Here is a 26,234-nt window from a genome sequence, read left to right as displayed (position 1 = left end):
TAGCTTGCTTGAGTTGGAAGCTCACACCTCTCCTTAAGGTAGGAGTTTGTGTGGAGACTTCCCACCAGGCGAATAGATAAGACTTGAGAACTGCCCACCTGCCTGGGACACCAGAAGAATGGATCAGGAGGGGCGAGCCTGGAGGCAGGGGTTTCCTGAAAGGGCTGTGGCTTGGGGAACAGGCAGACACATGGATTATTGGAAGAGGAAGGCCAGGATGACAGGACAGGGCAGCAAGAACTAGTGATATGTCAAGTGCAGTGTGGGCTCCTTAAAAGAGTGATTAATAGGAAGTAATTTGGTATCGGAGGCTGTGACATTCAGGTCAAATTAGAGCTAGCACCTGGACCTCAGATGGGCCCCAGAGAAAACAGGTCCTTACAAATGTTCTGTACATTGACAGAGCAAAGTATAGCATTATATTTTTTCTTGCTTTAAATAGGGGCACATTCACTTACAATTTTAGATGTTGCTGTTTACTCATTTATTGTGTGTGTTTATGTGTTACATGTGTGTAGCATATGCACACTTCTGTGTGTGTGCATGCACACGCAGATCAGAGGAGGGCACCAGGTGTCCTGCTCTGTCCCACTCACTTCTCCACTGAGCTTAAAACGGGGTCTCTCAGTGAACCTGGAGCTAGTCTGGTGGCCAGAAAGCCCCACAGGTCCTCTGTCTCTGCACTCTCCACAATCACCAGCATGAGCTGCAGGTGTGTGTGCAACCATGGGTGCTGGGGATTTGAACTGGAGTCCTGCATACTCTTGTAGCAAGTGCTCTTACCCTCTGAGCCACCTCCCCAACTCCTTATCTGTATTTAGTTACTAGTATCCTTCATGTTCTGTCCATCTCCTTTTCAGTTCCAAACATTTGTGAGCACTATGTACCATAATCCAGTAGCCTTGGCTGGCCTCAAACTCTCCATCTTCCTTTCTTTCCCTGGTGAGTTCTGGGATTACAGGTGTGTGTGCCACCATGCTCAGCTTTTCCTTTTCTCCCCTCCTCCCTCCCTCCCCTCCTTCTTCCCTCTTCTGATAGCAGTATTACCTCTCGAACCATCTGGTGTTTTTTCCTTAGAATAGATTTCCCCCTTTCACTTTAGTCTGACTAGCAGCACACCCCTTTTTATAGTTTGATAATTGGTGATGGGCGTTTGGGATCTTGGGAGTATCCTGGATAGAGCTAGTGACGTGGAAGTGGTCCTAGCTAATGATGGGGTGTGGCAAGTTTGGTGTACTACAAGTTGAGTGTGAGAAAAGGAAGGTCCAAGTGGAATGTCTGGGTCGAGGTTGTGGTATGTGGGGTCAGGAACTCCATGAGAGGATAGCAGGCAGCGGTAGGATCCTTTATTATGATGAACTCATCCACTTTTCCCACAGCTATGATGAAGGTCGTGCTCCCACCTCAACCTAATCAGGGAAACCGAGGCTCAGGAAAGTTAACTCTTTGTCTACCAGCTCCCAGCTGACGAGCTCATATTCATATTCACAAAGCTGGCCAGCCCGGTGATGGAAGCCTTTAATTCAAGTTATTCTGGAGACTGAGACAGGAAGACTGAAATTTGAAGGGCTGTTTGGGCCACAAGGTGAGTTCAAGGCCAGCCTGAGCAATTGAGTGAGATGTACTCAAAATAAAAAGTAGAAAGAAAAAAAAAAAAGCTAATGTTGTGCTTCTGCTCATTATCTGATTCAAAAGGATATTTATGCATCACAAAAAGTATTTACCCACCAGAGTGAATGTTAATACATAAACAAAACCCAGCAGTTTTGCCTGTCTTGCAAAAACTGTGTGACGTTTGTGACTCTCCTTCTGGTCTGTTCCAGAGAGATCTGGAAGATCGTATTTGACTTGAGCATAGCAGAAGATAAAAACAGGCTCCTTCTGTGCTTTATCATTCAGTTCATTGGGTTCTGTGTCCAGGCTTGGCAGGTGGAGAGAGATGTGCTCAGACAGCGATTCTATAACTAGAAAAGCTGGTATTGATGTAACCAACCGTCTTATTAAATAAGAAACACAGAAACAATGTAAAAGAGAAAGCCGAGAGGTCAGAGCTCAGAGCTAAAATCTCACCCTTCCTTCTGCGGTGTCCCAGCTTCGCGAAAGAGAGCTACTTCCTGTCGGTTCGTTTTTTTATAGTATGTTTTTGCTTCTATTGGTTGTAAACCCAATGACTGCTGGTCACTGTCTGAATGTACAGCCCCTAGTCTTAAAGCATATGTCTCCAATGCTGGCTATATCCTGAAACATAGAGATCTATGGATTAAAGGCGTGTGCACACCGCACATCTTGCTATGGCTCTAATAGCTCTGACCCCCGGACAACTTTATTTATTAACATACAATCAAAATAATATTTCAGTACAATTAGATTACCACCACAGGCTGGGGACTGTAACTTCAGGTCATAGCAGGCCTATTTGGACTTCTTTTAGTTGGCCAAGTTAGTGCAAAATGACTTTGCCATCATGTTCCCATTGCTTGTTTTTTTTTTGTCCATCACTGTTCCGTTGTATCTGCAACCTCTGGAATGTAAAATGAACTTTGTACACTTGTATGTTTCCTGCCTCTAGGATTGAGGTTGTCTAGACTTGAGAAAGATGAGCCCAAGGCCACTGTCTGAACTGAGATGCTCTCTCGTGTGTGATAACTGAGAAGGCTTGCTTTCCAATACCTGTTCTGAGAAAGGCCCAGAATACTTTCCTATAAATATTTATAATTTGGATTTTTATTTTGTTGATAAGCTCTTTACTCCTGGGCAAGTATAAGTACTTCTTGAAGTTGTTTACAATATTGATCTTTGGTCTCCAAGCTGAGTACAATAGTTACAACTGTAGCAAACTGTGTAGTCCCCCCCCCCCCACCAGACAGGGTCTCTCTGTGTAGTTTTGGTGCCTGTCCTAGCTCTCGCTCCATAGACCAGGCTGGCCTTGAACTCACAGAGATTTGCCTGGCTCTGCCTCCAGAGTGCTGGGATTAAAGTCCTTTGCTACCACTCCTGGCCTTAAATTTTTCCTAAAAGAACAAAATCACTAGACTACTAAATTAAGAACAATTAATATTTAAGTGCAGCAAACAGTTACTTATCAAATTGACTTATCCTTGAGATTTTAAAACTTCAGTTTGGGGCTGGGAAGTGGTGGTGCACACCTTTAATCCCATCACTCCAAAGGCAGAGTCAGGTGATCTTTATGAGTTTGAGGCTAGCCTAGTCTACAGAGAGCTCGTTCCAGGAAAGATAGAGCTACACAAAGAAACCTTGTCTGGAAAAAGAAAAAAAAATTCAACTGGGAACTTCATTTTGTATATTTGGGTATACGTGTGCTGTATTCAGATAATACGATGTAAGGTCAAGGCTTAGGGTTCAGTTGGAGAAGCAGATGTTAAATGATTTCTACACAGAGCTTTGAGCCATAGAGTACAGTGGGAAGGAGCTATGAAGGTGGTCTCAGTTCAGCGCAGAATTATAGCAAGCCTTCTGGAGGTGTCTGGAGTGCTTACCGAGGAAGGTCAGGACTGAGTAGGGGGATGAATAATAGATAAAGGACTTTGCTTGGTTGATAAGGAGTAGATAAGGACATTGGCAGAGAACAGAACTTTACAGAGACAATTCTGCAAAGCACCAAGGGATTAAGCATACAGTGGCTTTTGACTGGGTATATGTAGATGTGTTTGAAGCAGAAAAGGAGGATGTTTTTTCTTAAGGAAGGGTCTGGAAGTCCCAGCTTCTTCTGAGATTGGAAGCATAGGGGAAAAGCAGTCCCTGTATGTTTGCAGTGTAAGCTCTGGGAGGCACCTGGTCATCATCTTTCCACTGTATGGAAAGCACAGGCCTCAAATTGAACCCGGTACTCAGAGGGGAAGCCTGCAGAGATGGGTACCAAGGGAGTGCTGTAGATCCTATGTGAGCTCTAGGGTCCCGCTTGTCTGTGCCAGCTCCACCCTTGAGCTGCCCAGAATTGGTCTCATCCTGCTTCTGCTTTAGTTAGCTAAAGGCATGTCTGGACCTTAGACCTAAACAAGTGCCAGGTAATGTGCTAGTAAGAGGTATCCAGACTGAGAGTGGGTATGTGTGTGTGTGTGTGTGGGGGGGCATACAAATTTTTAGTATTTTTAAGAACCAGGGAAATTTGAGTTGATAATAAGAGGATTTAATAAGAAGGATGTGATCTGCAGTGGGATGGGGGAGGGGAGGGCTGGAGAGATGGCTCAGCCTCTAAGAACACTGGCTGACCAAGCATAAGGACCTGACTTTAAATTCCTAGCATCTGTGGAAGAGGCCCCTAGCTCTGGGTGGAGCAGAAACGGGAATCCCTGGGGTTGCAGGCTACCAGCCTAGCTCCATGTTCAGTGAAAGACCCTCTCTCAAGGGAATAAGGAAAGTGTTAGGGTGGCAGGACACCCAGCACTCTCCTCTGGCTGCCTAGCAAGTGCACAGGCATACCTGCGCACACATGTGTACATATACATACATGCAACACGGATATACACTCACACACCCCAGAGTGGGGGTGGGTAGGAAAAGGGGCTTGTTAGGAGGATGCCTCTTCACTGGAAGACTAGTAAGGGAGCAGAAATGGAGTGCTGGGTGGCAGATGCGGAGGGAGCTCTCCTGCCATCCTCTCTTCTCTGGAGGTCACTGGTGACATCTGCTTGAGCCAGCTTTCTTGCTGGTGTGGTGATAGGAACTTGGAATGTCACACTCCCTCTTGGGGGCCACGTATCCTTTTAAAATAAGGAAATTCGGCAACATGTAAGGCTTGCTTCTGTTCTTTTTCCGGAGTGAAAAGGCATTTAGCCAGAAGGGGGAAGAGCTGTGTAACGTGAGCCTGGTTTAGCAGCGCAGATGACACATTGCCAGCTCTGCCACTCTGTGCCCACGTGCTCTGGGGTGGGGATGAGGTGGGACTGCTTTGTGGGAGGTGAGCTCTGCAGCTGTGACTGTGGTACTCAAGGGTCACTGTGCTTCTCTCCACTGTGCCTTCTGTGTGACTTAACCTCATGGCAGCTGTAACCCCACAGCATTGACAGGTCTGTTCAGGTAGCATTTATCCTCGTTCAAAGCTTTCCCTCATGCTCTCCAGCCAATCAGAGTGCCACTTCAAGTCAGCGGCTCTTAGTAATCATGAGCAAAGCCTAGTGAGTGTCAGATAGTGACTGTATTTTAGGTGCTCTGCAGGGCAAGCTATCTTTACCTCATGTCAGCCTCCCAGATCTATCAGTTCGAACAGCTTTTCAGGTGAGGGATCTGTTATCAGAGCCTGGTGATTGAGAATTAAATGAAATTCAGAAATTGTATCTTAAAATATTTGCCTTCCAGAGGTGCTGTGACCCTTTGTGTCTTTGCTACTGCTTCCGTTTGGAAGACATTGAACATCACTTAAAGTCCTTGGAGTCTCCAACAGTAAACATATACTTTGATTTTGCTATTAGAGTTGTGGTTTAGTTAAAAGAAAAGCTATTTTGATAAAATCAAGGAGCTCATGAATTGTGTCTTCTGTTTGATTTTAAGATTTCTGTTCTACGTATTCGTTGAACAGAGACTGTTCTGCCAAGGACACACAGAGTAACATTACTTGTGGCCTACTGTAGGAGTCCTGAGAATGTAGGGGTCTTGCTCCTGCTGCATACAGTGTGACTTATTGGCAACTCCCTGGATCCACCATTTTCTTCCAGAATGAGACTTCCCTCAGCTGAGTAACAAAGCCAGCTCCTTCTTTATAGAGACCCAGATACAGTTAGAAGACAGCCTTGTCTTGAGGTCCTCTTACTCTGGCCAAGACCTTTTGGAACTTTGTTGCAGGCTACCATGCTCAGTCTTGTCCTTTACTCTCTCCCAGGGCTCAGACCTGCTGTAGTCTGAAGCCTCTGTATGCCTTCCCTAGGTTTCCCTTGTCTCCCAGGGATTCCCCCAGTCAGTCATACACGTGTTTAACTCTGTCCGCTTTCCAGAGAACTCAAACCAAGCACCTTCTCTTACCCTGTCAAGAGTTTTCCATCCTGATGTCTAAAATGCTTCTGGTACAGGATGCATGCACGTGTGTACACACACACACACACACACACACACACACACACACACACACACGCACACGCACATGCACACGCACACGTACACACTCACATTATAGTTCCATATAAACTGTCTTGTCCTCTTGTCCTGAAATTATCTTTCTGCAGAATTCCTACAGCATGTTTTACCTCTCATTGGACATTTATGCATTTTCTTTTGTATCATGCGTACTTCTTATGTTCTACCTCATCTTCCCACTAAATGATAGCTTATGGCAAACAAGGCAGCGTCTTGCTCATCTTGGTGCCTCTTGGTAACATACTTTTTTATTTAGGATAATACTACTTAGGTGGAGGAGATGGTTCATCAGTTACAAACGTGTACTGCTTTTGTAGAGGACCAGAGTTCAGTTCCCAGAACATATGTTACTTAGCTCCCAACCTCCTATAACTCTAGATCAGGCAGATCTCATACCTCTGGCCTCCGTGGGTACCCGCAGTCTTGTGTACACCCTTCAATAATTAAATGGAACAAAAATAAGCTTAAAACATTAAACATCAAAAAGAATAATATTAATTTGGTACTCTATGTTCTCCAGTATTGCCATGCTTTCATCCATATTAGCTCATTTAATGCTTTCAAATGAAATTGAGACATGTTGTAGATAAAATATAGATAGGATAAGAACCCTCTCTAAAGCTATGTAACCAGAGGTGTCTGAACCTAAGGCAGATGGCTCTAGAGTCCCCTGTTCATTTAGTAGCTGTGTGTCCATCATAGCTCTGTGGCAGGCAATGTGTGCAGCATTAGGAGGCCAGGGTTTGCTCTGTAAGTCTGGATAAGTGAGTTTAAACAGGAATAGATAATAATTTCAGAATGTATAGATTTGAGTTGGGAGGTATCTAGCTGTCTATGTGGATATTTTAAAGACTTTGAGAGCCTTCTTGTCCTAAAGATCATTTTTACTGGTGAGAAGATTCCAGCACATATTATTTAAGGCTGTGAGTTAAGGATGATGGTTCTTTCAGAACAGTGCTTTAACGTCCCCTGGCATTGGTGCATTTATCTTCATACCAGGCCCTGGTGGCCAAGGAGAGTAGACAGAAGAAAGAGGTGTTTCTGTGGACAAAGGGGACAAATAATCCATGTGGGTAAACCAAGATGTGGGCTAGCGAGGAATGCCTTGGATAATGCTCATGGCAGCAAAATTGAAGAAGTATTATTGTCAGATTTTAAATTTGCAAAACTCAAAACTGACTCCCCCCTTGCTACCAAGGAACTTTTCTAACTAGAGAGAAAAAACATTTCTTTACAGTGAAATAATTGAATAATTGATGGCATTTTCAACCGGTACAGGAGAGGGCGGAAGAAAATGCTTTTAGGGAGTAAATTAGTTTATTTCTGTCTGCTTGTATTTGTGACCTAAACCTCTGTCTTCTGTGGACTTTATCTGATAAGAAGAGGGTGTGTTTGGACCAGTTAGGCCTGATGTACTAGAGTTTACACAGAACTCTGAACTCGAAGCAGAGGCAGAATGTCTGCATAGCTTCCTTACTGTGTGTCTTTATGTATCATAATGCAAATATTTATTTTGGAAAGAATATTCCCATCTCTTTCTTGTGCTTTTAAAATGAACACATATACAAATAGATCACCTTCAACTGAAATCAAAAGTAAATAACATAGTGGAAAAATATGTCAAATTTGTAAGAGGGGAATTAGTTATAGCTTCAGTGCATAAAAACTACATATTAATGAGAAAAGTTATATGTCATAACCAGAGAAACGAGCTATAGCCATATTTTAAATGTCATGTTTTACTAATAGTCTAAGATATATAAACTTAAATATATTACCAATTACCTACCAGTTATCAAAATTGTTGTCTCCCACCCCAATAACATACTTGTGAGGTCTTTAATATACATTTGATAAGACTGTAGTTTAGTGTTGTCTTTCTAGAAAATAGTTTAATATGTAGCAGTGATCTTCAAAATGTATAACATCAGTGATGATATACAATCATTTGGCCCAATTTCCTCCTCCAAGAAATAAACTTGCAATATTTAAAGCTTATTCTATTAAGATACCTGTTGCCACATTGTTTGCCTGTTTATTTTGTTATTGAAGTGAAATTCACAGCACATAAAATTGACCATTTTAAAGTGCCCGGCTCGGCGGCATTAAATACTCTTGCAGTGCTGACAACCGCTGCCTCTAGCTTCGAAACTTTTTTTTGAGACAGGGTCTCTCTCTGTAGTCCTGGAACTCACTGTCTATACTGGGCTGGCCCCCATCTCACAGAGATCCTCCTGTCTCTGCCTCTTGAGTGCTGAGAATAAAGGCATGCACCACCATGCCTGGCCTTCCAAAACTTTTACATTGGTGGGCAAAGGAGCCCTGTAGCCATTAAGCAGTCACTTGACTGCTACTTGTGACTGTCTGTTTAGCCTGGCAGGGTGTTTTCATTTTTCTTTATTTTCAACCAAAAGATGTGCTCTGCATCTATACCTTTGTGTTCAAGAAGCCAACACCTTTGTGTTCAAGAAGCACACAGCAGTGCCAGCTGAAGGAAGGGACTGAGGACCCACATGGTGGTGAGACGGTGGAAGGGGACATCTGGCCTTAGAAGAGGCTGTCCACCCGGATGTAAATGGTGTCCAAGGCATTCACTGCTCACACCCGCTCTTTTCTCATCTCTCCTCTGCTGGAATAGTTATCTTCACTCAGTTCTGGGTTTGTTTTTATTTTCTGTGCTTTTGTTTTGTTCTCAGACCAACTCCAGGCACAGGAGGGATGATCTCTGGCTTCGCCAGGCTGACACAGCTCCAGAGCTAGTGAGTCATGAGAAGAGTTCAGCCGCTCCCCAGGGATCTACCCAGTTCCTGATAGCCTCTCTGATTGGCCTTACCTGGGTCTCTTCCCTTTCCTGTGCCAGTCACTGGATGAGGAAACTAGGGTGTTCTGAAGAGTTAGGCTGGTCAATTGTTCTCTTCCTAGAGATGGAACCTCAGGTCTAGCTCCGTTATACACGCATGCTCAAGACAGCACTGGCAGTGCCCCTGTTTCTTGCCTATTTCACCACGGAGTTCACTAACTTTTGTCCCAAATCACTGGTGAGAAATCCTTAGATGATATTCTGTAAATTCGACTCCAGACGTGGAAGTTATATTTAAGGAGTATTTACCTAATTTGAGGGAAGTAAGATACTGTCTTTTGAAGAAATAGATTTGAGCATTCCAAGTCTGTCTAGAGTAGAGGATCTCCATTGGTTTTTAAGTTATTCCATAGAGTGAGTGCCTAGTATTCACAAGCCCTCATAGGATTCCTGTTCTACTGAGACAGACAGTATGTGAATAACAAACAAATTTATAATGTAATTTCAGATATTGCGAATAGAAAAATGGATCTTGGTAAGTGTGTGTGTGTGTGTGTGTGTGTGTGTATACACGCGCGCACATGCCTGTGTAGGTATTGGGGTCAGAAGAGACTTTCTAGAGTGTTTTGACGAAGGCCTGAGTTGAGACTGTCTCAGTTATTATTTTAGGGAACAGTAAATGCAAAGGGTTCAAATCGTAACTGTCTTGAGTTGCATCAGAGTCCCAAGAGTTAGAAGAGAGAAAACAACAATGGAGAAAAGGAGCAGGGGTGAGGCCAGGTGGGGAGAGATAAGATAGGAGCCCCCACCCAGGGGGCAAAGGACAGGGAGCGGAACTTCAGGTCAGGAATTGCTGTGGTTCCTGTTTGGGTAGGAAACCTGCTGGAGTAACCTCCCCGACACCGGCTCTCTGACCACACACTTTCTTTGGCTTATCTGTTAGTTATTTTTCTATTGCTGTGACGAAACCCCATGGCCATGGGAATTTAGAGAAGGAAGGGTTTATTCTGGGATTACAGTTCCAGAGGGATAAGAGTCCGTGACCATCAAGGCCGGGAAGTGCAGCATCAGGCAGGCGTGACCACTGGAGCTGGAAGCTGAGAGCTGAAGCATGGACTAAACTGGGAATGGCACATGGCTTTAGAAACCTGGAAGCCCATCCCCAGTGATGAACTTTTCCCAGCAAGGACAGACTTCCTAAGCTTTTCCAAACAGGGTTAACAACTGGGGACCAAGTATTCAAATGCCTGAGAATATGGGGGGCGGGGAATCTCAGCCAAGCCACCACAGTTTACTTCATGAGGAGTCAAATCCTTTGTCCCGATTGGCAGTGGCTAGAGACAAAAGAGAAGAGAGGAAGAAGTGGTGTTGGACAACTGAGTGCTGTAGAAGCTGTGGTATACATACTTGAGGAGGAAGATGGGGACACACAGTTTGGGTCCTTCCTTACTCTGCAGGACCAGCGATGAGGATACAGGCTAGGAACAGTGCGGCCCGTGGAGCAGGGAAGCCAGAGTACACTGGGCCATGTGCTGCAGCCCACACGGTGGACTGAACCGGTAATCCAGTAATCAGCAAAGGACAGGCACACTAGAAAGCACTGTAGACGGGGTGGAAAGGGGGACAGGCCAGTAGCTGAAAAAGACCGAGCCCAGGAGAACGTTTATGGGTCAGAGTAGTAATGACACTTATCTAAATGTTGACAAAAGGCAGCAGTCACTGCAGGGAGGTCATTGCAGGGGTTCAGCCAAATTTTGAACTCCTATTTTCTGTATTTTGAGTATTTCAATAAAATGACCTGAGAGAACTTTGACCTTTGGTTTAGTATGAATTGTATTAGGACCCAGTGTCGCTGAGCCTTGGGTTTTTCTCAGATGCATGGCTGTGGTTCAGCCAGGGCTTAAATGGAGACAGAAGCACACAGGTTCCTGGGCCCTAAGCTGCCAACCACTGAAAGCGTGGCATGTGCTTTCTTTTGTCCCCTTTGTATGTACTGTAGTTACTGCCCTATTGCTGTGAGGAGATACTATGACTAAAGCAGCTTCTGAAAGCATTTCTTTTTTCTTTTTTTTTTTGGTTTTTCGAGACAGGGTTTCTCTGTGTAGCTTTGCGCCTTTCCTGGAACTCGCTTTGGAGACCAGGCTGGCCTCGAACTCACAGAGATCCGCCTGCCTCTGCCTCCCGAGTGCTGGGATTAAAGGCGTGTGCCACCACCGCCTGGCCTGAAAGCATTTCATTGGAGGTTTTTGAAACTCAAAGCCCACCCCCAGTGACATACCTCCTCCCCAAAACAGTCCCACAAACTAGGAACCAAGCATTCAAATATATGAACCCGTGGTGGCCATTTTCATTAAAACCACAAGTATGCTTTCGGCAGCTGCAGTAGCTTAAGCCCCTGTGATCCTCCAGAGGAAATGTTAGTCCACCCCAGCAAATCCATAAATGCTTGCCTCCTTCTTTGGAGAGCAGCTTAATGGTCAGTGCCTACTCCTCTGCTTGAGGGCTGCAGTCCTGTCTAAAGCCTTGCCTGTATCCCACATGCATGCCTGAGTCTCCTGCTGTTTGTTGTCTCCAGGCCCAAGATCCCATCACCTTCTGTAGCATGGTGATTCAAAAATCAGGTGGCAAGAGGAGGTTAGTTACATGAAGAGGATCTTATGGTAGACTTACAGAGCTGTCATTTCTGAGCCTGGGCCATCTCATTAGCTCTTTATAGTCAGTGTTCTGGCAGAATAAGAAGTTGACTCATATGGTTTAAGGCTACCAGGTCTTGTAAATGAAGCTTGTTGTGATTGGAAATTTCATCACCTTTTTTTTGCATCCTAAGGTGTCCCGTGTTTGCTTATTTCCACTCGGTGCAAACTCTTGAGTATGACTTAAGCAGTCTCTGGCTGCCCAGTTCTGTTTTCTATTCTTTCCACTAAATTACAGACATACAACCTTTACTTAACAATGAATCTCCTTTTAGCAATTAGATCATTGCCAAGCATTCAGTGCAAGGTATGTGCTATTCCAAAAGTGCACTGTGTGCGTCGGACAGGGAATGTATATGGATTTGCTGCTTTTAGAATTGGCAAAGATACTATTTTATGTGTCATTTGTGATAACTTTCCTTTAGAGTTGAGAAGTTGTGTTTTCAAGTTTGAAGAATAATGTGGACAATGTCCTGACTGCATAGTTGCTGATTTCTTTTATAGTAGTCCAGCTTTGAAAAATTTATTTACAAAACATTGGGAAGCACTTTTTCTTTTCTTAGCTTTTTTTAAAGGAGGGGTGCTTACATATTTTATTTGCCTATTATGAAAATTTGAGTAATATGAATGAGCTTGAGTGTAAAAAAATCTTTTAAAATTCTGCAGTCCCTTATCTATTGCTGGTATTTGGGTAAGCTTGCTTTCCTATTTGTGCATGTTCTCCTCTATCTCTTACTCTCAGTTTTGTTCATGAGTACACACACACACACACACACACACACACACACACACACACACACACACACAGAGTTTTACATGCGTTAGCATCGTCCAAAGTCCAATGCTGTGTATTTTATGGAAACACCTTAGACATTGTTCACACCAGGATGGAAAGGCTTGCATTGTCCTATGGCTGTACGGTGTTCTACTGGGCTCCTGTAACAAACTGCTACTACTGTGGTTTGTGAGTTTCAGGCTCTTACACACTGTCAGCAGTTTGTATGCCCAGAAAGGCTTCCAGTGACCAGGATAAGGGTCTTTGTTTGCTTGTGTAAGGGACACCGCAGAGGTCACTGATTTAGGCTGCTGACAGAACAAGAAGATCATTATGATTTTCTAGAGATAAAGACAGTCCTTGGGGAAAGCCACCCTTTTAACTTGTCCAGGAGGGACATTGTGTGCACACTGTCTCTGATATGCCCCTCTAAATATGGGGTCTGGGGAGGTGACTCAGTGGATAAAGCCCTTGCCCTGCAGATCAGGGACTGGAGTGCAAATCCTTAGAATCCATGTCAAAACCTTGTAGTCGTGGGGCCACATATACTCCCAGAACTAGTAGAGACTGGCTCTCCAGAGCAAGCTGCCTTGCTACCCTACCCAGAATTGGGGAATCAGTGATGTCCGGTTCTGTAAGAGGCCTTGCCTTGATAAACAATGTGGAGAATAACTTTAGGTGTCCACAAACATGTGCACCCATGTGCAGCTGCACATGTGGGAACATGTACACACACATCTACACACCACACTCATACATACAAAGATGTAAAGTAAAGTAAGCTACTTTCGAGGCTTTTTTTTCTTCTGGATTTAGAAATGAATCTGGAGCTTATGTCATACATCCCCTGTGGGTTTTGTTGTAGTTTCCAGATCTGCTTCCCTGTGCTCTCCACCACTCTTTGCCAGTGTGGACCCAATCAACTGAGCAGGGAGCCCAGCCATGGGCTCCAAACCAGAGTGAACGCCCTCCCTGACCCTTCTTCCTACAGCAGTAAAGACTCTCCCTGCCTCCTGTTGTTGCTCGAGGTTAATTGAGTCACCCTATGCAGAGCTGTTCTGTAGGCTATTATTATATGATTAATAATAGTTATTTGACACAGACATTATTTGATGTCCTTCCCCTCCTTCTCCACCACTCTTTTGTCTTCTTAGCTGTTGAGAGTGGTAATCATTTAGGTTTTGCTCTACCTGTCCTATTTCTGTCTCTAACATAGCTCCAACACATGTGCTGTCAGCTGGCCCCAGTCCAGAGTAAGACAAGAGGATGCAAGTGTGATTGCTTTAAAATGTCTGATGAGATTTCTGTGAGCTTTTTCCCCTTTCCTTTCTTGCATTTTCTTTTTTCTGTTTTGTTTTTGAGATGGGGTTTCTTTCTGTAACCTTGACTGTCCTGGAACTTGCTCTGCAGACCAGGCTGCCCTTGACTTTAGAGATCCACCTGCCTCTTCCTCCTGAGTGCTGGGATTAAAGGCATGAGCCACCACCGACTGGCTTCTGGGAGCTTTTCAATTTGTACTAGTATTTATTTTATATTTTATTTCAGCTGTCTGTCTACAAGGATATTTTTGGCTGTAACTAAGAGAAAACTCAATATAAATGGATAAAAGGAATTTTCCCTTCTATATAAAGAGGTCTTTAGGCAGGCCAGGCCAGAGTGAGATAATCTAGCTGTTCTGCAGTGTTGACAGCCCAGGCTTCCAGCCTCTCTACTGTGTCATCCTCACTGAGGCAGATTTGTGTGTGTCATCCTCACTGAGGCAGATTCTGAGTATCAGAATATCCAGAGCTATCCAGACTGATAGCCAGAGGCAGAAAAAAGCTGCTTCTTATTATGTCCCTTGAAGAATGATGAGTATTTTCCCAGTACCTCTGTCAGACTTCTTCTGTAAATGGATCGGCACTGTGCCATACACTTTGGTCCATGGCAATCACTGGCAAAGGTTGTGTTGCTATCACAGTTGGCTCAGTCACGTCAGGCCCCCTGCCTGTGGGTGAGGTATAGGCTGGCCTTCCCAGTAGATAGAGCTCTGGGAAGGATAATCCCTGAGTAAACGCTGTTAGGAAGAGTGAGGGGCTGTTTGTGGGGGTGGGTGGGTGAGGTGAGGGAACTGGAGAGAGCCAACAGTGTCTGCTCCAGGCAGCTCTTAACATTTTAGTCTGAAGTGCTATAGAACCTTTATGGAAATGAGTTGCCAATTTTGACAAGTTTTTAAATACACACATACATACATACGGGGGAATTTAAAACACTTAAAAGTATGTAACTAGGGTAACAGTAAAATATGACTATAATGTATGTAAGAAACAGAACTATCAAAGAAGCCAAAAGGTAATTTTTTCCCCTGCAAGTAAGATTATATATTGTATAGTTTAGGTCCCAACACATCTCCATTCCTTCTGATAGCCCAGACTAGTAGAACTCAGGGTACATGTATATTTATCTTGGCCTTGGGAGCACTGAATATTGGCCAATGTATTAACAGTGGTAATCTCCTTAGAGCAGGACAGCAAAGGCCTGGTTAGACTAGGTCCTTCATTCAGTGGGTGGTCTAAAGTGCTTGTTTTGTTACTATGCATTATAAATCACATATGTATGTGCTGGACTTATTCTTTGATATGCATTAATTTTTTGTTTGTCTATTATGTGTGTGTGTGTGTGTGTGTGTGTGTGTGTGTGTGTGTGCGTGCGCATGTGCGTGCAGGTGCCTGTAGAGGCCTGAAGAGGGTGTCATTCATATCCCACAGAGCTGGAGTTATAGGAGGTTGTGGGCCGTCCAATGTGGGTGCTAGGAGCCAAACTCTGGTTCTTTGCAAGAACAGCAAGAACTTTTAACCATTGAGATGTCTCTCTATCCCCTAGTACAAACTTTTTGTTGTTGTTGTTGTTTGTTTTTTTTAAGATAGGGTTTCTCTGTATAGCTTTGGAGCCTATCCTGGAACTCTCTCTGTAAATCAGGCTGGCCTCAAACTCGCAGAGATCCTCCTGCCTCTGCCTCCCAAGGGCTGGGATTAAAGGCCACCACCACCCAGCTAGTACAAACATTAAACAAACAAACAAACAACTTTTGTACCTACCCTAGCACATGGCTTGACTTCAGATAAATGCGTTCATTTGAACCAAGGATGGAACAGATTCAGATTTATCAAGTGACTGTGAAGGAAGAACAAAAGGATGGAAGGGCTAAGGGACAATGAAAGGATTCTTAGAAAGGTGAGACTGATGAGATGGCTCAGTAGGTAAAGGCACCTACTGCCAAGCTCGATAACCTGGGTTCGATTCCTGGGGCCCACATGAGGGAAGGAGAGAACCAACATATAAGTTCCCCCCAATAAATAAGTGAAATTTAAAAAAAAAAAAAAAAAAAAAGGTGGGCCGTGGAAACTAATTTGGGACTGGAAGGAAATGAGGACTTGAGTACACCATAGATAGTGACAAGATGGTAGACTCAAGATTTGACTCATGGACCCAGTAGGGCTGAGGAGTTGTTGGGATTAGGGTTCCAGGAGTGGGCAGGAAAAAGAAAAAAATGTCAGGGAGTGGGAGAATGAATCACTTGAACCCGAGGCTCAGGAGGTGGGTAGTAATGACCAGGTCTAGACTTTGGCTGTGGGTGTGGGTGGTAGAGGTGGAGTGCCTGACAACTTCATTAGGGATGAGGAAGCCAGGCATCATGCTGTGGATGTTGCAATCACCAATAATGAAGACAGGTCACTCCAGTTGCGGGGGGTGGGATCTTTGATGTGATGAGCAGGAAAGGAGCTTTTTGTATATGTGAGAAAAGAAGGACAAGAATGGCTTAGAAATTGTGGTGTGTGTGTGTGTGTGTGTGTGTGTGTGTGTGTGTGTGTGTGTGTGTGGTTGGTGTTGGAGGAATTTCAGGGTGTGTGTTTGCAGGGTGGGGGAGCAGGGAAGTGCCACACTTTGTTGAGGCCAGGTAACATGTGAGTGTAGGAGGAAGGTGAAAGCCTCACCTGGTGACTGTAAGGGACGTGTTCTTGGGGGATTGCCAGGTTCTAGGCAGAGCTGAGGGGTGAGCTCTGTTAGAAATGTGGTAGAATTGAGATTTGTTGAGTTGTACTGGCTATAGTAGGTGAGTGGGCTGTTAGGGACCCGGGATGAGATTTGGGGGTTTCCAGAGTTGGGTGGTGTTGGTGTCTAAGATGAGAGGCATGTGAGAAGCCTGAGGTTCTCAAGAGATTAATACAAACCCAAGGAAGCCTAATCTTCAGCTTGGGAGTGTTCCTAGATTACTGCCGCTGACTGCGGCCTTAAGGTTTGGTAGGCAGTTATGGTTGCCATGTAAGGGAGAGGGAACAGATGTCGTGAAGAGAACAAGGAGGGACTCCTCCTGCTCCAGTGGGTGGAGGGGATTAAGAGAGGAACCAGAATTATTTTGAATACATTATTAGTTAATATCTGAGTGACTTTTGGGAAGTCATTGCATATCAAATATGTCTAGTGCCTAAAAGTAAATGAGGTTGGAAATATTGTACTACTTGAGGATTTTGCAGAGATATGAAGTCTCATGTGTCACAAAGCATACTTGTGAAACAGACTTTAGTCTTCTGATGCTTAAAGCTTTGTAGACATTGTATTTGTGTCTGAGACTAAAACAGCTATGCAGAGAAAGAGGTGAGAAACAGCAGGGAGAAACTAGATGCAGAGCAGAGTTAAAATGGGGTTGTTTTTGACCTGACTTTGATGCCAGCAATGGAAGAACTTGCTGTTGCTATTTGGATTTGTGGGACAGAACCCAGACTAAAAGTGGGAGTTAGGGCCAGATGTGGTCTCCTTTGTATGTTGAGCTCAAGGCTGAATTTGTGGAAGTTATGGGCTCACTTACAGAGTAGTATATGCTGGTTTTGTTTTTGAAATTCTTTGTAACTATTGTAATCAGAACTTTGGTCTTATGATCCTTGTGTTTTATTTACTTTGAGAGATAAAGGGATCTGATAACTTGGAGGAGGTACTTTTGCTTTATTTTTAGAACAGGGTCTCATTGTGCAGCCTTGGCTGGCCTGGAACTTGCTATGTAGACCACGCTGGCCCACACTCACAGAGATCCACCTGCCTCTGCCTCCTGTGCTCTGGGATCAGAGGCGTGTGGAACCACTCCTGGTACATATTTTAATTCTTTAAATAGTGAAATTTTGGTTGTATTAACTCATATTTGTGCCAAGATGGAGGGGGGGCAATGGCTCCAGGGTTAAAGTGTTTGCTGCACAATTTGTGAGGGGTCCGAAGAACTCACATGAAGTTGGGTGTTGGGTTTATGTATAATCCCAGAACTCTTAAGGTGAAAGGGGAGGCAGAGAGAAGACAGTCCCAGGAAGCTTGCAGGCCAGCTATCCAGAGGTAGGCATCAGGGAACATCTGGAGACCCTGTCTCAAACATGTGACTGTTGCATGCAGCAGGCATAAATGTCTTTCTGTAAATAAATAGTGATAATTCATCATTTTAATTATCAAGCAGTTTGTTTATTAAAAGTAAAAGACAAGTTGTTATCAATTCATTTAAAAATCATATAGTAGCAAGCTTAGAAGCTTTGCTGTTGAACATTTTTCTAACCAGATATTTTTCTAATATATCAGACTTAATGCATAGACTTGGTATATAGATATGAGCTAATTTTATAAAATGAATATTGACAATAGTTTAAGGGATGAACATATGCTTATGTTGCCATTATTTTGAAAATTATTAAGTTAAATTTGAAAATTAATAGAAATTAATAGCTACAGAGTAGGTGTCATTGCTTATTGTTCTGTTTTATTAATTTATTTTGTATTTACATGAGATTGAGCATGTTTGGGATGGTATGGCCATAGACTTATTTTGTATTTAGGATAGAATCCCTCATCCTTTCTTCTTAGTTGGGAATCCTTTTGACCAGTGTTGTAAGAAGTTTTGCTCTGATTTTAAAAATAAATCACTTTCTTGTTTGCTGTGGCCTTCAGTAATGCTTTTGTCTCATCCACAGGAAGGGATTAAATTATCAACCCTCCCCAAATATCTAAGTTCTGCTGACTGGTAATTTACTCAGTGAGCATTTATTTAATGCCTATCCTTTAGGTGCCCAGAGACTAAACTCTCTCTGGAGATTGAGACAGGCAAGCAGGATGCACACCTGAAACCAGAAGGTGGGGAGCCAGGCTGGCTTCCCTTCCTGCTAGCTGACTTGGGGAGATAAACAGAGCTTAGATAAGGGGCTGTGCCACCTTCCCTCAGTCCTCCTCTATGGGACTTCTCTCAGTCCCTCCTTTATGGGGTGCTCCCACCAGAGCCTCGACCACATCTCTTTTAGGCCTTATCACTCTAGGCTCAGAGTCTAATTCTGACTTGCTTTCCACTGCATAAATTTATATTTCCATCCACATAAGCATTTTGTGTTTGTACATAGACAGTACAGGAAACATATACTCTTTAGTTTTATGTTTTTGGCTTTTTGAGACAAAGTCTCAGTTTGCATCCCAAACTGGCCTGGAATTCACCGTATGTTTCCTGCTGGCCTTAAACTTGGGGCAGTCCTCTTGCCTCATCTCCACCACACTCAGCTAGTATAGGAAATACTTGAAGAGTCTTCATATAGAGTCAGTTTTCAGGAATGGATTTCTCTTATAATAATGATAACTTCAGTGGGTTTGTTGATTGGCCACGGAAATGCAATCATTCTTTGGACACCTCCTGTTCTAGGACAGTAAAGCTGCTGAGTCTGGAAAGCTTCCTGGTGCAGAGTTTGCTTCCTCTCCTAGATAAGCTCCAGTTGTTTACCTGTGATAGCATTTTACAGCACTTGACTGCATGCACAGGAAGTAAGTACTCAGATGGACCACTTGGTGTCACGAGGAGTCCTCCCCTGACTCAGGCTCGGACAGGTCACTTTACAGAAAGTTTATATCAAGGTACAGGCTGTGCTATTTGGGTGAGTTTTGCCCACTCTTTTTTTTTTTTTTTTAACTTGAGGTGACAGTGTATTGCACTTGGGGGGCATCTGTTATAGTTCGCTGGTCCTCCCATCAGTGAAGTTGTTTTGTACCCACTTTCTTCTTTCACACTAGTATTTCCACAGTATTTCATAACAACCATTCTGACCTCAGCAGCTCCCAGGAGCCCGACATCAACAAGCATCTGTTTTCTGCCCTCCTGATGTTGGTTCTGTACTGCCTAGGGCAGTTCGGCTTCTGCCTGACTGCGGATTGTCTGGGGTTGGCTCCAGCCTCTTGGGTTGGATCCAGCTGTGCTCCTGTGTTTTCTCAGCTCTCTTTGATCACTAACTACCTCAGACTTTCCTAGCCAGTACTGTTCTGTAAGCCCACTAACTGAAGCAGGCCAGGAGATCAGCCTGAAATCACTGTGAGTGGGCACAGTTTATAGGTGTGGCTGGGGGAACGAATAGTGCATGACATCTTGACCTCACGAAGAAAAGAGTGTACCTACATAGGCAAATGTGAAGTTAGGATCATTTCAGTCTCTAAGGCTAGTATTGGCCAATAAAACTAATCACACTAGGCTTACCACTAGTGCATATATTTCTGACAAAATTTTCAGCCTGTGTCTGCTTAGTTTATTGTACATTATTTTCCTTGTTCTCCTCCCCCCCAACCCATCGTGTGTGTGCACATGTGGTATATTTGTATGTGAACCTGTGTGTGGATACCCCCTTCTGTGCATGACCAGAGGTGGACATTTGGTGTCTTTTCCTATTGCTCTCCACTTCATTTTCTTGAGACAGGGTTGCTCACTTAAACTGGAGCTTGCTTTTGCAGCTAGACTGGCTAGCTAGCAAGCCCCAGATCTGAGATCTGACTAGTGCTAGGGTTATAGGTGTGTGTGTCATCTGACTTTCACCTAGGTGCTGGGGATCTGAACTCAGTCCTTAGGATTGCTCGGCAAGCGTGCACTCACTGAGTCACCTGCCTAGCCTCCAGATTCCTTGGTCTCACCAAGTGTTTCTAAATGACAGTTGGTTTTGGTAAGTCACCATGAATCCTTCACTTGTGTATTTTCACTGTCACAAGCCCATGATTTTGATCATCTGGCCTTCAGTAATGTTATTCAGGGAATTAGACTAAATTAGAAAATGCATACTCATGTGTGTCCAGAACTAGGTGGCTCTTAGCTCTGGGGTGTGGGTAAAGGAGGGCTGAAGCTCCTCTCTATCATAGAGGAGCTGGCCTTGAGCTCCTCTTCTTTTGAGTCAGCTGGACTCCTGAGTGGACTGAAGGCTTCCCTTCATTTGGTACTGTAGGGATCTGCTGAAGCGAGTTCTCATGAAGCTATGCTTTGGCTCTTCTAACTAAAGAGTGCTCGAATTGCCTTTGAAAAGGATTATGTGTAGAAGGAGATGGAGGGAGAATTGGCCTGGCTTCATGGTTATGCTTGTTGGCAGTATTTAGTGTTGTGTTGGGATTAGTACTATTTAATATGTGATGGTCTCATTAAGTACATGAAGTTCTGAGTCATTGAATTTGATGGCTTCATACATAGGTGAGGTTGTGTTATTTCTTCCTGGTGAGAGAGCTTTGCCAGGAACTAAGTAATTATAAAACACAGCTACCATTTCTATGATGCCAACTGACACTCTACAAGCATTCTGCAAGTGCTTATTTTCTCATCACTGCGCAGTATAGGGACCATTGTTCGTCCTGTTTTTCAGATGAAATTATCTCATTTGTCTCAGACGCTGTAGACATAGTCTGCCTCAAAGGGTTTGCCCTTAGTCCTTGCTCTCCACCTCCAGCTAGAAGTGGAGAGAGAACTGTAGAAGGAGTGCAAAGTTTGGCGTGCTATATAGATTGTCTTTGAGAGATAATGGGAAAGTAATGCAGTTTACTGGCTGCGTATGGTGAAGGGGAATGAGTAATTATGGGTTACTTCAAAAATTTAGAGCTGACCTCAAGCTCTGCAGGGCTGTCTGGCATTTGCTTCCCTGTGGTTTTTTTGGAAGTACTCGGCCGAGTTGGCTGATGGTAATAAGACAGCATGCTAGCTTCCTTGTCAGACACGAGGATCACTGGAGGCCTCCCACCTGGCTCTGCCCTCTCCTGCTTCCTCCCTTCCCCTCACCAGTCCCTGAAGCTGTGACCTGTCATGCTGCTCCCCACTCTTGCTGACTGTTGCTCACTCTGCCCTGCCTGCACATCTCCAGAGGGTCATTTCTTTCTTCTAAATTCCTGACCTGCCTTCTAGTTTTGATTTGAAGTCAGAGACTCAGGCAGGATCTCTCTCCAGGCTGACTTCCTAACTTGCTTGTTATTCTGGACAGGTCAAAGGAGATCATCATTTAAGGATGCTCCCCACCCCCACCCTGCTCCATCTACCTCACAGTGTTATAGTGAGGGTAGGCTAGAGTAACTCATGACAGTGTCTTGTAAAGCAGAAAACAGACCATGATATATGCATTATTAATACCCCAAACTTGCCTGTGTGGGCTGTCTACTTCTTGCTTTGGTGCCCAGTATGGGCTTCAGCCCTGGTGCCCTGGGTCTTGTTGCTTACGTTCACCTGTTCATCTTGATGACCTTGGCTCTTATTCTCTTTGAATTTCTAAGCACTTGGCAGAGTCCTATTTGGCATTGATAGGGCACAAGAAGTGAATGAATTAGTCAAAAAAGCCTGTCTATAAGAAAGTTTGTGGTAATAAGGTTCCCCCCTCCCTGAGCAAACCCATCCTTTATATCTATTCTTAAAGTTGGTTTTGCTAAAAATACTTTTATTCCATTTTTTTTTCAAAGCTGAGGACCGAACCCAGGGCCTTGTGCTTGCTAGGCAAGTGCTCTACCACTGAACTAAGTCCCCAACCCCCTTTTATTCCATTTAAACCCCTGCCCCCAGGATGCTAAATTCCAGTGCTTTCTGTAAGACCTGTCTTTACTTTGTATTTTCTGGATCTTGGATTATATGTGTAAAACATTTGTTATTCAGACTTTGTTCATTCACTTCACAAATGAGTAGCCCAGGTCATTTCCTGGGACAGAAGGAAATGAACCATGAAAATAGAATTCCTGCCTTCATGTAGTCTCTGTTATAACGAGGGTGCCAAGTGATACAGATGTAACTGAATAAGCTTGAATTTTGGCTCATTTTAGTGCTATCATTGATTAAGACTCCCAGGACAGTGAGGAGTTGTGAGCTGGTGTAGATAAACCGAGTGTGTTATTAGTGCTATGCCTGGCTTACTGTGTACTGGATGACCTTGAAGGCATCTATTTGTCCTGCCAGTGAGAGCTTTAAGCTCTTATCGAGAAGAAAGACTGGGTGGCTGAGGAAGGGGTGGTTGCTGCCTGGCCTTTTGGTTCAGGAAAGCATTGCGGTCTTTACTGAAGAACCTCAGTTCTTGAGGCCTGTCTTTGTTCTGGTTGCTGGTATTTTGAAAGTCTTGGAGAGACCAGGGGCCAAAGAATAAGGTGGGAGAGTTGCTGATGATCCATTAGCCTTTCCTGGCTGGACTGATGCTCCTGTACCCTTACCTCCCTGTAAGGGAGTAACTAGTTTCCCAGTGGCTTCCCGAGTCTGAAGCTCTTTCACTGCAAGTAAGAAGGCAGGAGATCGGATGAAAAGTACAGAGTGACACTTGGGACATCTGTAAATTTCTTTGAGGTATTAATGATCGATCCCATTTCTGAAGGATGAGGCCAAGCCAACTGCAGGATGATCTGGGAGTCAAGCCAGTATCCTTGAGGGGACCCAAGTGGAAAATATGTTTGGGGACTTGGAGGACTGTAAAGATGTCACAGAGGGTAGAGTGTAGGGCCTGGAGGGGACAGTCAGTGCAGTGGAGGTGAATATTAGGGGTAAGTGCTCAGAGGAGGTGCAGACAGGCTGCCAGTGGGGTGGGGTGTTTCAGCTGACAGTGAGAGGTGACTGGGCCACCTCTGCTTAGGGCATTTAGTGCCAGCCTTGCCACTGGGTTTTTAGCTGTAGTTAAAACATACACAGTCCTTCCTGCCAGTCTGTTTGCTCCTCCACTGTGTGACTTCCACCCTGTTCCTCCCCTGTCCTGGGGCGTGTCATACTGCTTCATTCCTCAGGGCATGCTGCTGACCAAATCAGGTCTTCTCTGTTAGATACAGTCCCTGTCCTCACAGAACCTACAGTCCCACCTATATATCAGTAAACCCCTGAACTTAGCACAATATATGGTTGATATTTTCTTAAATCAGTTGACTAAAAGAAACACCCTACAACAGTCAATGATAAAATAATGACTACCACTTGTATACCTACAAGCAGGAAATCCTGAGGTCATCCAAACATAAATGTCATGTTGCAACAGGCAGATTCTGAGTAAGGCTGTCGAGGATTCCTAGAAAGACTGTGTAGCTCCTAAGAATGACAGTAGTTGAGCATGTAGTTCAGTTGGTAGAGTGCTTGCTTAGCATGTGTGAGACTCTGAATTTGATCCCTAGTGCCACATGAAACCAGACATGGCACTGGATAAATGGAGCCAGGAGGATTAGAAGTTCAAGGTCATCCTCCACTACATAGGGAGTTGGAGGCAGCCTGGGTTATAGACTTTGTCTCTAAATAAATTAATACACAAGCAAGTGTGTAAGTAAATACAGAGATAAAAGAATGATAGCATTCATGTAGGCTGATGTTACTTTCCTTGTGCCTGATTTCACCAAAGTAAATTTGTCAGCTACTAGGAGTCCACTGTTTGGTGGTGTTTTATTTTGGGCAGTAAAAATAATATGAAATTGACAACTCATATAATCATCTTTGAAGCATTATTCTAAAGAATTTGTAAAAAATTTTACACAAAAGGGCCTTCTGTGGTAACCAAAGGAAGTCCTGTAGACTGTGCTGTTTGTTACTGTTAGCTGTATGAACTTGGGCGTTGCAGTGAGTGAGCCACGTGAGTTTGCAGTATTAATTAGGACTGCAAACACAGGGAATGTTATTCTGTTACAGATTGAATGGCACCATCGGTTTCTTTTCTTAGTAATCTTTAGAATTGTGAGACTGTTTCTAATTTCCCTTCCATGTGTAATTCTACAGCATTAACTCCAGTAATCAGGATCTTGTAATGGCATGAACAACGTTTCCGTCTTAGAAAAATGGGCAAAGGTTTGTTGAAAGAGGATAACTTCCCCAGCTTTGAGGTTTTTGCCTGGGTTGATCATACCCCATGGGAAGAAGGATAGTAACTGTACCACTCACCTCTCTGGCATAGAGCTCCTGACCTTAGCAAAACCATGTGGCACAACGGGAGCACTTGATCCACAGTATCGAGGGGGAGTGAGGGCGGGAAGGAAGGGGACACATGTGAACCCAGTGCATGTGGCTGTAGGGTTGTATTGGGAGGACATGCTAGGTGACTTGAACTGGTTTCCTTGTGTGCCTAGATAACTGTGGTGGTGGAGAGGGAGGAGAGGCTGATCTGTGTAAGACCTCCACCAGTTACTTTCTAAAAGGCCACAGACTGATCCCTCTTTGAGGTCCCTGTCAAAGCTGCCTCTTCCGTGAATCTCCATGCCTCCTTCTCCCCAAAGAAAACTCAATAGTTCCTCCAACCTTTCAGCTGGTCTGTGAGTATTGTCCCCATCAGTTCTGACCTTCTTTCCTGGGCCTCCCTGGTGCCCGAGCATTTGTGTGGTGACTGGTGCCCTGTGCACTTCTGACCTCTCTTAGGTGAATGGACAAATGAGATTACAGTTTTGTTTTTTTCTCATGAGGGTGTAAGATTAGCTTTATTTTCTTTCATTTCTGAAAATGTTTGTGAGTTTGTTCTTGAAGTTTGTTTTATTTATTTATTTATTTTGAGACAGGGTCTGTCTGTAACAGCCCTAGCTGTCCTGGAACTCACTTTGTAGACCAGGCTGGCCTCGAACTCACAGAGATCCACCTGCTTCTGCCTCCTGAGTGCTGGGATTAAAGGCGTGCGCCACCACACTTGGCTGTATTTGTGAATTCCAATAATGATGTAAATGCAAACTTCTCTTTTCAGATAATGTGGATGCAAGCGATCTGAAGCAGTTTTTTGAGACCAACTATTCTCAGATATATTTCATCTTCTATGAAAATTTTATAACACTGGAAAATAGTTTGAAGTTAAAAGGTAAGAATTTCTACAACTCTTTTTGAGTACACAGGAAATTTCAGACATTATGCTGTTGTGAGCCACAAGTTCTGCATTTTTAACTTTCTTTCTTCCCAGGCTTTGAGACATCACTCTGGTGGACTGGTTGGCATCTCTCTGTCCCTTGAGTGTTCCCTTACACAGGTGTTAATTGAATAGCAGATGGCTAAAATGAGAAATAGAAGGAACCCACAGAAGGCATGGATTCCAAAGGGATAAATGATTTAAAGAGCAAGGGAGAAAAATAATGCATGGACATTTAAAAAAATATCCAGATTTAAGCTGCATTTGGTGGCACAAGCTATAATGCCAGAATATGGAGGCAGAGGCAGGAAAAAACAAGACCTACATAGTGAGACCCTGATACAAAAGCCAAACACAGTAAAAGAACACAACATTAAAATCAAATTCCATTAAAGGAGCTGTGAAATGAAAGTCAGGTGTCTCCTTGCCTGTACCTTCCGTCCTTAGAGATTATTTTTTTTATTATCAATGAGTTTTGTTTGTATATGTTTTCATATTTATGCCCATATGTAAAATATTCTATGGAAAGCAAACCAGCCATGGGACATTTATCTATCTATCTATCTATCTATCTATCTATCTATCTATCTATCCATCCATCTATCATCCATCTATCCATCATCTATCCATCTATCCATCCATCCATCCATCCATCCATCCATCCATCCATCCATTTATTGAGACAGAGTTTCTCTGTGTTGCCCTGGCAGTCCTGGAGCTCTCTCTGTAGACCAGACTGGCCTCGAACTCATAGAGATCTGCCTGCCTCT

At 43.9% G+C, this 26,234-nt stretch overlaps 1 protein-coding gene across 2 annotated transcripts in view; it reads left to right on the top strand.

Moving 5' to 3' along the window:
- The window catches only part of Ralgapa2 (Ral GTPase activating protein catalytic subunit alpha 2), a 273,441-nt gene that overhangs the window by 4,186 nt on the left and 243,021 nt on the right, over nucleotides 1-26,234 (top strand). For both annotated transcript variants that reach the window (XM_037205268.1, XM_028881854.2), the window contains exon 2: nucleotides 25,309-25,419. In XM_037205268.1, coding sequence (XP_037061163.1) covers nucleotides 25,309-25,419 — 111 coding nt within the window. The remainder of the gene's footprint in view (nucleotides 1-25,308; nucleotides 25,420-26,234) is intronic.

The sequence above is a fragment of the Peromyscus leucopus genome, chromosome 4 (genome assembly GCF_004664715.2).
Source record: "Peromyscus leucopus breed LL Stock chromosome 4, UCI_PerLeu_2.1, whole genome shotgun sequence".
Taxonomy (NCBI): domain Eukaryota; kingdom Metazoa; phylum Chordata; class Mammalia; order Rodentia; family Cricetidae; genus Peromyscus; species Peromyscus leucopus.
Note: the sequence above shows the minus strand (reverse complement) of the source record. Positions and strands in the feature narration are given on the sequence as shown.